Here is a 16,849-nt window from a genome sequence, read left to right as displayed (position 1 = left end):
TCCCCAGTTTGGATAAATTAAAAGAGAAATTCTCCACGCTACATTAGAAATGCTGGAGTGGGTCCAGGTAGACAGAACACACAATTCTGAGTGCAAAAGACCTGGGAATAAATTTGGGTAAGACTGCAGCCCAGGCAGGGCCTGCGCATAGCTGAGACTGTCGTTTGCCTTCAGATTTAATGCAATCCTGTGCCTTGTTTTGTTTTCACAGGTATTTGTTTATGTGTGTGTGTGTGTGTGTGTGTGTGTGATGTCATACTGCATATGTGGAGGTCAGAGGCCAACTTGCAGGAGTCATTTCTTACCCTCTACCAGATAGAGCCCAGGAATGGAACTCTGGCTGTCAGGCTTGGTAGCAAGCACCATTCACTATACACAGAGCCACCTTCTGACCTAATTCTGTGCCCTATTAGAAACCAGAACAAGAAGAAGTGGGCTGGCTAAAGTCTAGAAACAGTGCTCCCTGGCTCCCAGCTGCGGCCTTTGATCCTCACCTGAACTTCTGCAACTTTCTCCTATCCTCCCTACCAGAAGCAAATCTATCCTTTCCCCTTGCTCTGGCCAACATCCAGTATTTCATCCTACATGTTTGGCTTTCTATCTCCCCATCCCATCCCATCCTCATCCAATCCATCCCTATCCCATCCTCATCCCATCCTCATCCTCATCCCATCCTCATCCCATCCTCATCCCATCCTCATCCCATCCTCATCCCATCCCCTCCCCTCCCATCCCCTCCCCTCCCATCCCCTCCCCTCCCCTCCCCTCCCGTCCCGTCCTGTCCCGTCCCGTCCCATCCCATCCCATCCCATCCCCATCCAAGCTCTAAGTAAATCTCAGTTACAGTTTTTTCACACACATCCTCAAGTCTGACGTCTTCCCCAACATGCCCAGTGCAGACCAGGCCTACATAACTTCATCTTTCTGCTGGTGTCATCACGTGAAGCCACCAAAGTACACCAACGGTTGGTTGTAGTGCAATGCCAACAAGTTCTATCCCCAAATCCTGCCACCTCCTCTCCTATTTCACTTGTTTCTCTCTTACCCCCTTGTATGGCTCAAGGAAGTGAATGAGGCCTGGTGTGCTCCTGGACACAGGTGTTTGTGTAGCTTTCCAGTTATCCTTGTGGACTCCTCAAGCTGCCCCCTGCTTTCTCTCATTTCCAGGCAGAGTTGCCTGGGACTAGGCACCAGGAAAAAGTATCTACTTTTTTCTTCTGGACCTGTGTGTTTGGCTTGGTTTAGTTTGAGACAGAGTCTTGTTTTGTGGCCCAGGCTGTGGCCAACATCCAAGAGTTCATCCTACATGACTCTTTCTATCTCCTGACCGCCCTACCCCCCTCAGCAGCTGGGACTTCAAGCAAACACCACTAAACCTAGGTTAAAAAAAAAATCTGCTTTTACACAAGTTGTGAAGGCATAGAGTGGGAGTCCGCAAACATGCCCTGTTGAGAGTTAGACAGGAAATACTTCAGTGTCTGGAAGTCACAGATTCTTCTATAGCATATTCTTCGTAGTCAGTGCTACAGTCCACTAAAAAAGGCAAGCAAGCACCCTTGGAAAAATAGCCAGTGAAATCCAAAGCTGGTGTTTTGAGGAAATGCTATGACCCTCTAATACAGTTCCTCATGTTGAGTTAATACTTCAACCATAAAACTGTTTTCATTTCTACTTCATAACTGTAGTTTTGCTATTAATATGAATTGTAATGTAAATATCTACTTTCAGATGGTGGTAGGCAACCCCTAAGGCGGCGAAACCCACAGGCTGAGAATCACTGCTCTGGCCAGACTGATCAGAGGGGAAAAAAACTAAGGAGCGCGTCTCAGGTGTGGAATGAGGAAATATCTCCTCAGACAATGAAAGAAAAAAACAAGGTTCCCTTAGGAACAATGTTCGGTCAATTGAAAGAACTGAAAGCTGCAGATCCCATGACAGATACAAAGTAACAAAGCTCACTCAAGCAGATACAGCAAGACCAGAAGAGTGGCTCAGTGGTGGAGAAGTTGCCTAGATGCAGGATCCATGTTCAGCCCCCAAAAGGAAGGAGGAAGCTGCCACCACCAGAACCATCCTTCATCTCTTTTAAAGAAATCTCTGTGTCATAGCCTCTCCCCAACCCCCCCCAAAAAAAAAACAACTCAAAATCTAGGTAATTTCACTAGTGAACTCTATCAACACTTAGGAGGTACAGCCTTTCTTAAGATGATTTTCTCAGATGTTGGGCCCAGCAACAAAACACTGGCACCACAGGACTATGTGTTATTGGCCGATGGATCAATGAAACAGAAAAGAAGGTCCACAGAAAATATCAACTACTGGCAAAGAACCAAGGCAATGCAATGAATATACATATATATATATATATATAATGCATTACATCATAAGTTTATATAAACATATAATTTTTGAGACAGGATCCCACTATGTAGCCTTTGCTGACCTCTGGAACTCAGTCCTGTCTCTGCCATCCTGTTGCTAAGAATAAAGACAGTACCGCCACATCCAGCTTCTCTCTGCCACCCCCGCCTTTTATATGTGTGTGTGTGTATATATATATATATTTATTTATTTATTTTGTTCGTGAGTATGTGCGTGTGATTGTACACATTCCATGCTGCGCTTTGTAGCAGAGGACACCTTGTGAAAGCTGGTGCTCTCCTTCCTTGTGGGACTCTGGGATCAAACCCCAGGTAGGCAACCTTAGTGCCTTTCCATGCCGGGCTACCTCATCACCAGAACGCATATTATTTTCAACAATAATAGTGGAATAAATTGATGGCTGGTGCAAAATAACGAGCCCCAATGCTTACCTGACACATGTACAAAAAAATACCTCAAACACAGGCCTAAATGTAAGTTAAATAAATAATACTAGAATAAAATACAAGAGAAATTATCATTCCCCTACGGTTTAAATTTTTTTTAGATTCAAAGCAGCTGCTTGGTATGGTAGCGCATGCCTGTAATTTCAGCATTTGCGAGGCAGGGTTTCGTAGAGACCCTACCTCTAAAAGCCAAAAAAAAAAAAAAAGAATGCATCGCTGAAATATTCAGGGCTGGCTTTCTAAGAGAGGGCGCGCTCACGGATGTCGCATTAAAAGACGTGTTTCCAGTAGATGAACTCAAAACACTTCCCAAATGCGGAGGACCCACCACCTCCTCAGTTCCTGCCTTCCCTTTAAGAAGCCAGCCATGACATCACCTTACGGACGCCGCGCAGCCTACCTTGGCAACGCCCGGCAGTCCTTCCGGGCAGCTTCGATTGGCTGGCCTGCTCCTCGAGGCCCCGCCCCCTCCCCCGGCAAGGCGCCCCGGCGCCCGCCGTCAATCAGGTCAGCCGGCAGCTGTGATTGGCCGCGGGGTCGGGCTCGCGTAGGCCGCGCACTGGGGGAGGGGTGTGCCGCGGCGTCTAGAGTCGCGTCCGTCCTGGTCCTCCCGCGCGCCCGGTAGCCCGCCGGTCCTCCTGCAGCCCGCCTGCTGGGCTGGGCCGGCTCGGCCGGGCCATGGAGTCCTACGACATCATCGCCAACCAGCCCGTGGTCATCGACAACGTGAGGCCGGGCACTGGGGGGGAGGGAGGGCTGTGATCGGCCCAGGGGTCGCAGGCGGCGGCGCCCAGTGTCCCGCGCCGGTGGGGCCAGTGCCCACTCGCTGCTCCAGGAGGAGGCCTCGGGGAGGTGCGGGACAGCCGGACACAGCCAGACGGTCCTTGGTGCTCTAGGCCGGGGGACGCGTCTGCCTGGGGTGGAAGCAGTGGGCAAGTTCCGACCCCCGGCCCTTTGCTTGGTGGTCAGCTCTGGCCGCCTGATGGAGGTCGGCTCTCAGTTGACCTTTTGCACGTTGCTGGCCCTATCGCTTGGAGGGCCCGGTGATCTTTACAACACTTCCCAGGGGGCTGCACTCCGCGGCAAACACTGCATGTTAATTTCTGCCAGCCACCACATGGTGGCCTCTGCCTCTTTAACCTCCCCCCCCACACACACACTTTAAATGATTGTTTCGGAGAGTGCAGGGCCACTTTGCCCAGGACGGAGCAGTAGCAGTTTGGGGGTAGTTGTCTGCAAGCCTGAAAGGAAAGAGGTCCCCTTTCAGGGGCTTTGTCTTCCAGAGCCTGGGTTCTGCTTGCCGTCAGCCGCCCTAGGAGATGTCTACCCTCGGAGGCCGTGGCTACCTGGGGTTTTCTGTGCTTATGCCCAGAGCTGCTGCTTCTGGTGTGTAGGCCTTGGAGTTTTTGACAGTGACACACTTGTGCTCTTTCTGGGAGCTGACTCCTTTCCACGTGACCCCCTGACGGAGTTCCTTTGTGGCTGACTTTTTTTGGAGCATGCATGTGGGCTCCCTTAAGTCATAGCTTGTTTATTGAGGAGGCTAGGCCTGGACTTGGCGATGTGCTTGCGGCAGACCAGTGCCCTTACAGTGAACATCGGGCTACTTCCCTTCCTGGTGACAACAAGCTCATGAGCTCAGAGGCACCTGCCTGGCCCCCTTTGGGCTTGGAGCTCCTCTCCAGTAACTTGGATCTGTTTATTTGTGCTCTGCACACCCAGAGGGTTGTGATAGAGATTGGTGGGCAAAGGGTGTGAGAAGGTGTTGCCTTTGCTGAGTGGAAGTTCTGCCAGGCTCTTGTGGAAAGCCTGGGTCCAGCTTCCAGGCTGGAACAGGGTCAGGGACAGGCTCTCCTCATACTACCCAGGGAAGGTACTTGAGAAAGATGCCAGCCTCCCCACACACCAAGTGGTCTCCCCGGTCCGGTATGTGGTCTGTTTCTGCTGGTGAGATAGGCCCCTCTGACTACAATGACCCTGAGAGGGGCCACCTAGCTGCTTTGGGAGTGTAGCTGTATCCCCCATAGGAACTAGCCACAGCATTTACAGAGGGTTTCTCTCTCCTTGCTGATGCCCTTCTGGTGTGGGTAATCCTGGTGATAACCCCCACCCACTAGATGACCCTAGGAGCGCTCCTCCTCCTCTGCCTTGAGTTCCCAGGACAGGAAAGGTAGCATCCCACCTACACTGGAGCTGCTGGTACTTGTAAATGGTCTTGTTCTCTAGGTTGGGTCTCTGGCTTCCTTCCTGCCCAGCCCTGGTGGGGCTGCCAGCCCTCTCCACTTGGGGACACTGACTTCATCTGGAGTCGTAAACATTGCTTTTCCTTGCAGGGTTCAGGGGTGATCAAGGCTGGCTTTGCAGGAGACCAGATTCCTAAGTACTGTTTCCCAAACTAGTAAGTGTCGCTGGGGCAGCAGCCCTCCCTGCCCGCCTCCCTTTCTTGCTTTTGGGAAGAATGTGGGCCCTGTGGTCTCACTGTTTCCTTCTCTGAGGGCAAGTGCCCCCTCTCCCAGTAAGAGGAAACAGATTGGTGGAGTGGAGCGCTGAGGGAAGAGCTGGGTTCTTCTTCAGAGCCTCCTCTTACCTTTGTGTCTGGCTGAGAGGAGGAGAAGCAGCCAGCATTGCCCTGGGGATGGGGTGTGGTGATGGCTGCACCAGGAATAAAAGGGACCTTTCTCCAGGGAAAGAGCCATTTTCCCACAGAGAGTAAGGGAGGACACACAGCCACCCCTTCTTCCCTGGAAAGGTTTTTCTGGTTATTATCGGGTTTGGGTGAACCTCTAGCCTCCAGAAAACTAAACATACATTCTGAGCTGTACCCCCGAGCTCCCAGAGATGTTTTCATCAGGGCTTGTTTATGTTTAGCATCTAGGAACTGTTCCTGTCTAGCCCTGTCCACACATCCCAAGGTAGTGCTAGTGGTGACAGGAATACCAGGGTGGCACTGTCCTAGAGCCTGGGCCCTGTCTGCCCACCGGGAAGGTTCCCTCTGGAGCACCTGTCAGCTTGAAGGATCTGTCAGTGGCCTACAGATACCCCGAAGTCTCCTGGCATGGCTTTATTACAGGCCTGTCTGGGGACAAGCCATCCCAGGAGTACTGAGGCCTTCAGCTTTCCGTCCAGAACGCTGGGTGGGTATCGGGGGAGGCTGTTGGCGGTACGTGGGGGAATGTGGGTCACGATTTGGAATGGCAGCTCACCAGAAGCGTGCTTGCCAAGAACTGAATCTCTATTCTGGAAGCCCTGGCAATGGGGAGGGCCAGTGGCCACTGTGAGAGGGATGCGCAAGAAAGCCACAACACAGTCCAGGGCTGCCCTCCGCCTCTCAGCAGACACGAGGGTGGGCTCGGCCAGTGTGGCTACAGAGCCAGGCACGAAGGGGTCCTTTCCGTTCACACTCAGCCCTCCCTGGGGAGAGGCTCATTTCTTCAGACCCGGACTGCTTGTGTTTCTAAGACCCATCCATGCTGCTGTTCCGATTCCCATGGGTCTAGGTTTTGACCTTTGCCCTGGGCCACTTTCCAGTGCTCAGAACAGTCATCCTCTAAAGCTCTGTGATGGGACTGCAGTTTTCCTGGACACAGACATGTACCTGCCCAGCTCACTGACCTTCTGTGTCCTTGCAGTGTGGGGCGGCCGAAGCACATGCGGGTTATGGCAGGAGCCCTGGAGGGAGACCTGTTCATTGGACCGAAAGCAGAGGTAACTGTCCCTAAGCCCAGGCCCCCAGTCGCAGGAGAGCTGGGATTTCCTCTCCACTTCAGTTATTTGGTGCTGTGTGTGTGGCAAGGCAGCGTCCTGTGAGATGCAAACGAAACGGGACACTCCTCAGGAATGTGGTTGGGAAACTACAGGAGAAAGACCTGATTAAGATCACAAGCCTGTGGCCACAGCACTTAGGATGGGTGGAGGCAGGAGGATCAGAAGTTCAGAGTCATCTTCAGCTACGCTGGAAAGTGATTTAAGAATTAGAATCACCTAGATTTGATGGACCTGATACCTGCTTTGAGGAGGGCTGAGGCCATTTCTTATTCTGGCTAGGCTGGCCTACCTGGGTACTCTAAACTTAACTTTTATTCACCCGAAGTAAGTGTTGTCTTGGAGGCTTACTGTCTCCCTCTGCTAACCTAGGCCTACTCCTGGAAGCCTCTAGCCTCCATACAATCTAATCTAGGCCTAGAATGTTTTCAGCCTCTGGAACTTAATGCTAAATAAGCTGACACTTTCTAGCTCTTTCTGAACTCTAGGTCAAGTCAGCTGTTCTGGCTCAAATGCCTCTCCAAGCTGACTGATTGAAACTAGCTTCTCTCAGCTTCTGACTGAATTGCTCTGCTTGGCCTCAAACTAACTACCAATTTGTTCTATTTTCTGGCTCCTTCTCAACCTCTGGCTTATTCTTTCTTCACCTGTGTCTTGCTTGTTTTCTCTTGCAACCTGTCTCTGTAAAACTGTCCCAGTAAAACTGCTTCCTCTTTCTCTCCCTCTGCTCTGCTCTCTCTTAAGTCATCTGTCTTTCCTCTGCTGTTTTTTTTTTGTTTTTTTTTTTTTTGTTTTTTTTTTTGTGAGAGTTGAACATATCCTATTCTGTGAAATCTTTCTCTCAGTCATCACTTTGTCTGCCCCTCAATTAGACATCACTTTCAAACATGGCTGCTTTCTTCTACAAATTAACCTTACGTACACTGTCTGAGATTGAAGGTGTGTACTAAGGGCATGTCTGTATTCCAGCCAGAGGGATTAAAGTATGCTGGACTGAAATTCCTCTATGGGGGACTGCACAGCCAGATCAGACTCTGTATAGAGAGCCTATATAGGGTGTGAAAGAAGAGCCAGTCCAGCATGGCAGGCGCCAGGTCCCCACCTGGGGAATAAAGGCACAGTCCTGGGAAAGGTCCTGGGAAAGGGAGGCCTGAGTAGATGGGAAGATGAGAGGCCCTGGGAGGTAAGTACCAGCCACTGTTGTGAGAGAGGCTAAGTGTTCCCTAGAGGGATCCGGGAGCAGGTGGAGGTGGCACGTCCTGAAGAAGACAGGTGAGGACCGATTGGAGAGCAGGGCCAGAGGCCAGAGCTGCAGCTGTTCTCTAGAGGAACAGTGGGCTCGGGCTGCCTGGACTATCAGGAACACTGGCTGGGGGACGCTGATCTGTGCAGGAGACACTGGAGAGAGCCACTGAGTAGGTTAAGGGGAGGGACTGCGGGATGGGCGTGCTTCGAGAATTCTTCCCCAGGGTAGTCGTAAACAGAGGCTCTTTATGAGGCCCCAGTGAGAAATCAGACTAGGATGCTACCAAAGTTCCCCCGGGGAATCAGAAACTAGTGTAGAAGCAAGGGAAGCCCACAGCCCAATTCACTCCTCAGTTAGCCTTCCCCAGCCTGTATGCACTAGCACTTGCAGACCCTGAGACCATATGCAGTTGGGACACACCTGCCTGCCGGTGGCTGGGAGGTGCACCCCCTCTGCTAAGGGACCCCCAGCAGGCCTGCTCCAAAGGTTTCTTGCAATCTGATGAAAATGGCTCTTCTTTTGCTTGGATTTTTGCATTCTTTGACACTCTACCCCTCCCTTTAGCTCTAAGAGTCTACGCGAGTGCATGTGCACGCACACACGCGCACACACACACACACACACACACACACACACGCACACACACACATACACACCCTTCAGCAATGTTCCCTGAGCCTTGGAGGGGGTAATTTGATACCAGGCTATAGTCCACCTTCAGTGGAGTAGCAAGCCCTCATAGCACCTTGACCATCTCTCCGTGTCATAGTCTTGGTGGCATTCCTTCTGCAGAACACAAGAACAGTGGGGGCAAGGGGAAACACAAAGACATCCAGTGGAAGCCGACAGCAGTAGGAACCTAAGGTCATAAACACATATTTGGAACATCACATTCATTTAACAAAATAATTGCAGTTGTTTCCTTGTTAGGGCCTGTGACTTTTCCATCCATGGAGCATTTCTGTCTGAACTCAGTACCTGTCTGTGGATCAGGCCTTAAGTCTAATCAGAAAGTTGGTTGTATCCGTAATAATTAATGCCATTATTTCACTAGCTGGCACACCTGGCCTGACGCTTCCATAATTTTTCCAGCAGCTTTCATAGCACCTTACATTGCTGTAAGTCTAACCAGTCGGGGGGACCACGCCATTGAGTCAGGACAGGAACTCAAGCAGGGCAGGAGCTGATGCAGAGGCCATGGGGGAGTGCTGCTTACTGACTTGCCTCTCATGGCTTGCTCAGCCTGCTTCCTTCTAGAAGCCAGGACCACCAGCGCAGGGCTGTGCCCTCCTCCATCAATCACTAGTTAAGAAAACGCCTTACAGTTGGGTCTCATGGAGGCATTTTCTCAGTTGATGCTCTCTCCTTTTGGAGGACTCTGGCTGTGTTGAGCTAGAGCAGCCAGCACAGTGGGTGTGGTCTATGCTTCAGCCAACCACAAAGCCCCCTTGAGCCTGGCCTCGCACCCTCCGGGAACTGGCTTCCTTCCTGTCCGTGCTCCCTAGGTGCACTGTTCAGTCTTTCAGTTCGGCTTGCAAACCCGCAAAGCACACAGGTTAGCATTATGTCATCTGTATAATTAAAGCTTCCACTGGGGGTGCTCAGGATGACAAGCAGGGTCCTAGGTCACCGTCTCATGGCAGTGTTGTGAGGACAACCCTGAAGTGCTGTGAAAGTCCATTCCAGGCGAGCATCAGTTCTCAGAGATCCACAGCTGAGGAGATGCTAGCGTACAGTATCAGCGAGGACCAGTACAGCCTCAGAAGATCCCACTGGTCCTGTCATTTATCCAGCTTCCTCATCCGGGGGGAGGGGTCATTTATGGATTCCTGATGCATTTTCCTTTTCTGGGTGAACTCTGTGGGTCTCAAGTGGCTCAGGCTGACCAGACCTAAGGCCAAGGGGAACAAGATCTGTTATGGCTGCCCACCTCACCGTCAGGGCTGTTCTACTGATGCACTCTTGGTTGACAGTACACACTGCCTCAGCCAGATGGTGCCTCTCCTGCCACACCTGGCTGCTGACAGGGCTTCTGTTTGGGTCCCTCTGTCCTTCTCTTCCCCAAGAGAAAAATTTAGATGGCATGCTCAGGGGAGGAAGTTGCCCAGGTCTGGTCAAACTTAATCCTACTTTGCTGTCCTGCTTTAGCCCATTTCCATTACCTGACACTTGGGGCCTTTGAAATTCTTGGGTGCTACCAGGAGCCACAGAACACCTCGTTCCAGCACCCATCCAAGCCCAAATAGTTTTTTGGATTGTTTTTTGTTGTTTTGTGAGGGGGGCCTGGAGTGTTGGGCTGCTAGCATGCACTTTCTGTTTACTCAGGTAATTAATTTTATCCCTTCTCGAGTCTCTGATGGGGCTGAAGACCAGATAGTCATAGTTTTACAATTAGCTTAGTTGCTTAGAAATTAAGAGAGATGTTCTACATCTAGATAGATGTTTTTAGGTTGATAGATACATACTATAAAAAATAACTTAGGTATAAAAACTTAGACCCTCATAGATGGGATATTTTCTTCAAGGTTGCCAAATACATTTAAATTAGACATTTTGTAATCTTGCCTATTTGTTTTTATATTGTTTCATAATTATTCCTTTTTTATACTTTTTTAACTTTTATTAATTATACTTTATTCACTTTGTATCCCCCCATCATAATTATTCTTACTGTATAAAAATGGCCTTTTTATTTAGACAGAAAAGGGGGATTGTTGGGGCTTGGTCTGATTGTATTTTGATGCTAATTACTAGCCCTCAAGATCTGGTTACTGCCCAGATACACCTATCCTTGTTATGAAAACCTAAGACATTATTCCTGATGGGTTGACTAAAGGCCTGAAACCTGGACAGGGCAGAATGGGGTAGGTATGACTAAGGTTCCCAGGCTTTGTGTTCAGGAGAATCATGGGAAAGAGAGAGATGGATGAGAAAAGAGGAGGAAGGAGGACTCCACGATGGGTTAGTATGGAGAAGAAACCACATGGGCTGGGAGGAAGGACTCCAGTAATGTGGAAAGGGCCAGATGAAGAATTCAAGCAAGTATTTTTAAGATTATGGATGGAAGGTAGTCCAGAGAAGGATGGTTAGGGCAGATGGGATTGGATGGGGGCTGGGAGGTGGATGGTGAGGTCACTGAGACAGTGTAGGTAGAATATCTTCCTGGCCCAAGGTAAATAAGGCAGTTATAAAATCTAACAGGTATCATGTCTTACTGTGGTAGCAGGTTAACTAATACCACCACAATAATTATAGGGCTAATAATAAACATTATATAGCCCAACACCCATTTTAGTTGCTACATCAGGGGAGGTTGAAGCAGCCTCTGTCTCTTTACCTGTCTCTGTCTCTTTCTCATTAAAGGTGTGTTCCACCACACCAGGCCACATCGTTGGAGAGCCAATAAGTTCATATCTCAGCCTGTGGCTTCCTGTCACCCTGTGCATGGTCCCCACCTGCATGTGTCGCTGCCTACCTCATTAGGGAAGTGGCTGTTGGGCTCTCTACCCCCTCCCAAAAGCTTCCTCCACAGCAGCTGGCATAGTGGGCCATGGACGTCACTAAAACTGCACCCCACTCCACTGTCAACCTCCTTGTGAACAGGCAACAGCATCTTGTCTCGCCTAGTGACTAGAGTAGCACACGGCACCTCTCCAGTCTTCAACCATCACGCTCACTAACCCAGGGCTTCCCTCCGGCTCCAAGTCCTAGCATCTCAGGAAGGGCTTTTCAACATAGTCTGAGTTGTACTTTTTGTTCGCACGTGTCTAAGAAAAAGCAAGCCAGCACCGCTCTCTTTTTCCCCACCTTTCTTTCTAAATCCAAGACTAACGTGGAGAGCTCCACGTTAGTGTGTTCCTTACCCCGTCATGCCTCCTTCACACAGACTGGTTCTCTGGGCTTCAGGGCCTGGCCATTGCAGCTGTTACTAATAGGAGGGGCATTCTAACATACTGCCTGGGAAACAGTGGCCTGCAGAAGCCGCACCTTTGGTGTGGCCTTAGCTGCTTGTTTCAACATCTGGAGTAGGAACAGTGCCATTGCTTTTCCCAAACTCATCTTTGTTTTTGTCATATCCTGCTGACCACCAAACACATTGGGAGGATTCCTTCCCAAGGAAGGCTCCTGCCATCAAACCAAAGTACAACCCCATCAGTGTACCCCGGGGAAACAGTGAGTGTGGGTGAGCAGCTCCTTAGAGGAGCACCTGGGAAGTCTTCACCCACTGTGAGTGATGGAGTTCTCCCCTCAGCCTTCCTGAGCCTATGCACTCTGGCACCTGTCAGGGTCCTCGGGCACATACAGTTAGGACAGAAGTACATACAAATGACAGGAATCTTGGGTGAGGGCCCCCTGACCCTCCACGCTCAGTCGGCAGAGCTGCTCGTGGTGGTTTCTTGCCAGCAGGCACAGCTGAGCTGATGAAAATGGCTCTGTCTTGCTCAGGAGACTGTTCAGTAAGGTATGTTGCCATTTTCCTGGTTCTCAGCGTGTTGGGGCCAGCTGAGCTCTGGGAGCCTCTGGACCGAGCAGGGAGAAGCCCAGCAGGCAGAGGCAGAGGCAGGAGGCCACCTCCCGGTGTGGAACAGCTGCTCCATGAAGGCCGGGTTCCATGTCTGGCTTTCTCCCTGTCCTCCAGGAGCACCGGGGGCTACTGACCATCCGCTACCCCATGGAGCATGGGGTGGTGCGGGACTGGAACGACATGGAGCGCATCTGGCAGTACGTGTACTCCAAGGATCAGCTGCAGACCTTCTCGGAGGAGGTAGCGCCTCCCTGACACACCCGCTTTCCCGACAGTCCTTTCCCACGGCCTGTCTGCGTATAGATAGGACCTCTGTTCTCTGTGTGGGCGTGGGTGCATGTGTGTATGGGGGCGGAGTGAGCACGGGCTTGTGTGCCTGTCAGTAATAGGCAAAATTTTTCAGGGCTTGATGTTTGGAGCTGCTTCGGATGGAGTCCTCAGGAGGGACAGGCAGCTGTACACCGGTGCTTTTAGCCCCTGAAAGCTCTGGCAGGGCCTAGATTGTCTTTGTATGTATGTGACTCCCTCATCTCTCCTAGCACCCAGTTCTCCTGACGGAGGCCCCGCTGAACCCCAGTAAGAACCGAGAGAAGGCGGCAGAGGTGTTCTTCGAGACCTTCAATGTCCCTGCACTGTTTATCTCCATGCAGGCCGTGCTCAGCCTGTGAGTGCCCTCAGTCCTGATGTCCCAGGAGGCACAGCCCCCATCCCCTCCAGGCCTGTTTCTGGACTAGTACAAAATAATACCCCAGGGTCCTCTGCAGGGTGGAGGGAGGACCTCTCACCTCAGTGGCTGAAGTAAAAGACACTGACCTGGTGGCAGGTACGCAACAGGACGCACAACAGGAGTGGTTTTGGACTCGGGGGACGGGGTCACTCATGCTGTCCCCATCTATGAGGGCTTTGCCATGCCACACTCCATCATGCGGGTAGACATTGCGGGCCGTGACGTCTCTCGGTATCTGAGGCTGCTGCTGCGCAAGGAGGGGGCTGACTTCCACACCTCGGCTGAGTTTGAGGTTGTCCGGACCATCAAAGAGGTGACAGAGAGCATGGGCATGTGGGCACGGCTGGGGCCGGGGAGGCCAAGATACGGAAAAGTGAGCTCTGGCTCCAAGTGTCCCTGCGACTGCCTATCTAAGTGTGTGCCCTGCCCATACAGCGGGCCTGCTACCTGTCCATCAACCCACAAAAGGACGAGGCTTTGGAGACAGAGAAGGTGCAGTACACCCTTCCAGATGGCAGCACGCTTGACGTAAGTGGCCGGGCCTGATTGGAGGGTGGTGGCCAATGCTGACCTAGGGCAAAGGACTGGCTTCTCTGGAGAACCCATGCCTGGGCCGTCTTCACAGGTGGGGCCTGCACGCTTCCGGGCCCCCGAGCTGCTGTTCCAGCCAGACCTGGTGGGGGACGAGAGTGAGGGGCTCCACGAAGTGCTGGCCTTCGCCATCCACAAGTCCGACATGGATCTTCGCCGGACGCTCTTCTCCAACATCGTGCTTTCTGGGGGCTCAACACTCTTTAAAGGTACTGCTGGGAAGATGGGGGCAAGACCAACGGACGGCCCGTGGTGGCCGGCACCTCAGGTCACTCTCTGGAGCCAGCAGTGTGCAAGAAAGAGGCCAAAACAATAATCAGCCACTAAAATGAAGTCTTCCTAAGTTTGTGACTTTGCAGTGAGACTCAGTGCAGGGTCTTCAGGGAGGACACGGGGTGAGGTGGAGCTGCCGTGGCCTTACATATAGCCCGAGTCAGTCTCTGAGCAAGCTGTACCCACTACAGCCAGAGTGCTGCATCATGCCACCCCAGTCCTAGGAGGCTAGAAAAGGGGCAGCAGCAGTCAGGGTCTGAAGGCCACCGTGGCGAAGAGGCTGACTGTGGTCCAGGCTAGGCTGTCCTTGTATCCACAGGCTTTGGAGACAGGCTGCTAAGTGAGGTGAAGAAGCTTGCCCCGAAGGACGTCAAGATCAAGGTGAGACCGAAACCTCTGGGGCGGGGATGCCGGGTCGTGCTGACCTTCAGGGAGGCAAGGCCCCCTGAACCCTTTTCCCACTTTCTACTCTGCCCTGCTGTCTATGCCCTCGATGCCTGGGGTGTAAGGGTGCCAGCTGTGTGGGCACAGGCACTTAGAAAACCATGCCCTCCTTCTAGATCTCAGCTCCTCAGGAACGGCTGTACTCCACATGGATCGGGTGAGATGGGGCTCACGCAGAAGGGCGTCAGGGGAGTCCGGCTGGGGGAAACGATGGTGTCTTTCCCAAGTGAAAGGATGGGACTCCTGAGGACCCGGGGGTGGCAGCTGGCCCAGCCCACAGGTACGAAAGAATAGTCTCTCCATCCTGACAGCGGCTCCATCCTTGCCTCCCTGGACACCTTCAAGAAGATGTGGGTATCCAAAAAGGAATATGAAGAAGACGGTTCCCGTGCGATTCATCGCAAAACCTTCTAATGCCCAAGGAAGGTGGACATACTGGGAGAGACGGAGGAAAGGGGAGCCAGAGCCCTTGACCCCTTTTGGTCTGGGTTCATGTTCTAGGCTTAGGGTCCCCTGCATGCCCTGACCCCGGCGCAGGTGGCGCAGTCGTGCTCACCTGTAGCCATCCCCTCCCCTGTGCTCAACACACACACACACACACACACACAGAGTAATGTCTAGCTGCATGGATGGCAGTCCCAGCTGGAGCATAGAAGTTGAACCCAACATTGAGTTGGTGTGGATGACCCTCTAGGCAGAGCCACTGGCCTATGGTTCCGTGCTCCAGCTTTGAAGTTCCAAGACCAGACACTCTCGCGCTCCCTTTGCTCTAAGAGGCTCCCCATGGGGCTTGAGCCCCTGGTGTGGCTGAAGGGAGGGAGGGCAGCGGGAGCTCCTGTGGGGTGGTGAGGCACGTTGGTGTGTTTCGTGCCACCTCCTCTTTCTGGCCTGACAGGGCTGCCTAGACCCTTGCACACCCAGTCCTGCTGGGCAAATGTCCTAGATAGGACTGGCTGGGGAACAGTCCTCCATTCCCAATGAGGGAGTGTGGCCCAGGGTCAGAGCGTCAGAGCCATGGGTGGCCACAGCTGGTGGCTTGCCCCACTCCCTTTCAAAGCGCTACAATGATCTGCTTTTCCCTCGGTGCCCTGGACAGGAAGGGGTTAATGATCTGTATTTGCTGAGGAAAAGCCACTTAATCAGGACTTAGGCCCAAAGGGTAGGTGGGTCCTCAACCTCCCTCAAGAAAGGTCTTCGCTGGGACCTGGGTCCCACCTCCCTCTCCAGATCTGAACAATAATTTAACACAGTTGCCTGAAAAATAATTCTTTTTATAAATCATTATAGTAATAATTATGGACAAAGCCCACTGTGTGGCTCTGATTCTTGTGGCTCTGTGTGCTCTCATTTGCTCACCCATCTCTGGGGATGCTGAGAGAAAGGACCAGAGGAAACTCAGCATGACACTGGCATAGCTCAGGAGTTTGAGGCCTTCCGTGGTTGGCAGGGCAACAGGACAAACTAGAGCTGCCTCTGTACCCTCTTGCTGTGACCTGCTAGGGGAGGCAGAGCCAGGCTGCTTTCCCTGCATGCTCCTGGACAGGGCTGCTGGGTGGGCCTCACATCTCACATATCATGTTGGGGGCACCTCCACAGGCCTGCCGGGATGGTGCGGGTGCCAGCAGTGATGCAGGCTTGTCAGCTTAGGGCAGGATGAGGAGGGAGGGCCAGCCCGGGAATGGACTAGTCTGAGGGAAGCAGCAGAGCAGTCTGCGGGAGCGCTGCAGGCAGTGGGAGCCCAGCAAGTAGGGAGTCTGCATGCCGAATGTCAGCACCTACAGGATCCGGCTTTGCCCCCTCAGAGCATTCAGCTTAGAGGATAGACAGCAGCCATTTTGGAGCAGCACTGGGCAGACACCTGAACCCACAGGTGGGCTCGCTGGCTCCTAGGAGCGCCAGTCAATTGGTGGGTAGGGAGAGTCCTTTGATAGTGAGGCAGGAAGGCAGGGAGAGTCGGCAAGGAAGGGTAAATTGGTCTGTGGCACAGAGACATAAACCAAAGAGGTTGGCTGGGCTAGCATGTGGAAGGCCTGGAGAAGGATGTTAGCTGTGTGCTACGTGACAAGTTTTTACCAGAACAGTGACCCAGAACCAAGGGTTGAAAGCTTTAGGCCAAAGTACTGATGAGGATGTGTGCAGGGGATTCTGTGCGGCCGTGTGGCCACAGCAGAGCATCAAAGCTTACACAGAAACCTTTGCTGAGGGGCCCTGGCTCCTGGTCACCTTGTTTGGAACCTTACTGCTGAGCTCCTCATACGCCCCACGCTTTGTCGGTCTCCTGCAGTACCTTTGCTACCCATCTTTTCCCACTAGGGCCACCCCTAGCCTAGCTCATGACCCTGCTCCAATCTGCCCACCCAGTATATTTTTGCTCATAATCTACTGTGCGCGGGTAACCACCTCAAACCTGTAATGAGTTATAAGCCATACAATAAAATATTCATGAGTCCTTA

General features: G+C 52.2%; 2 protein-coding genes across 2 annotated transcripts in view; one reads left to right on the top strand and one right to left on the bottom strand.

Annotated features, from left to right (window-relative positions):
- The window catches only part of C16H2orf92 (chromosome 16 C2orf92 homolog), a gene marked incomplete at its 5' end in the record, with an annotated part of 34,841 nt that extends 31,510 nt beyond the window's left edge, over window positions 1–3,331 (bottom strand). The window contains one exon of the mRNA XM_060368959.1: window positions 3,229–3,331. Within this exon, the coding sequence (XP_060224942.1) occupies window positions 3,229–3,331 (103 nt within the window). The remainder of the gene's footprint in view (window positions 1–3,228) is intronic.
- Window positions 3,332–3,374: 43 nt separating this feature from the next.
- Actr1b (actin related protein 1B) lies at window positions 3,375–16,849 on the top strand. The gene is made up of 11 exons (XM_021631575.2): window positions 3,375–3,554; window positions 5,162–5,226; window positions 6,458–6,533; window positions 12,476–12,601; window positions 12,901–13,025; window positions 13,185–13,401; window positions 13,524–13,616; window positions 13,714–13,888; window positions 14,272–14,333; window positions 14,513–14,553; window positions 14,708–16,849. The coding sequence occupies exons 1-11, from the start codon at window positions 3,507–3,509 to the stop codon at window positions 14,808–14,810; spliced, it is 1,131 nt and encodes a 376-aa protein (XP_021487250.1). The 5' UTR covers window positions 3,375–3,506; the 3' UTR covers window positions 14,811–16,849.

Source organism: Meriones unguiculatus, chromosome 16 (genome assembly GCF_030254825.1).
Source record: "Meriones unguiculatus strain TT.TT164.6M chromosome 16, Bangor_MerUng_6.1, whole genome shotgun sequence".
Classification (NCBI taxonomy): domain Eukaryota; kingdom Metazoa; phylum Chordata; class Mammalia; order Rodentia; family Muridae; genus Meriones; species Meriones unguiculatus.
Note: the sequence above shows the minus strand (reverse complement) of the source record. Positions and strands in the feature narration are given on the sequence as shown.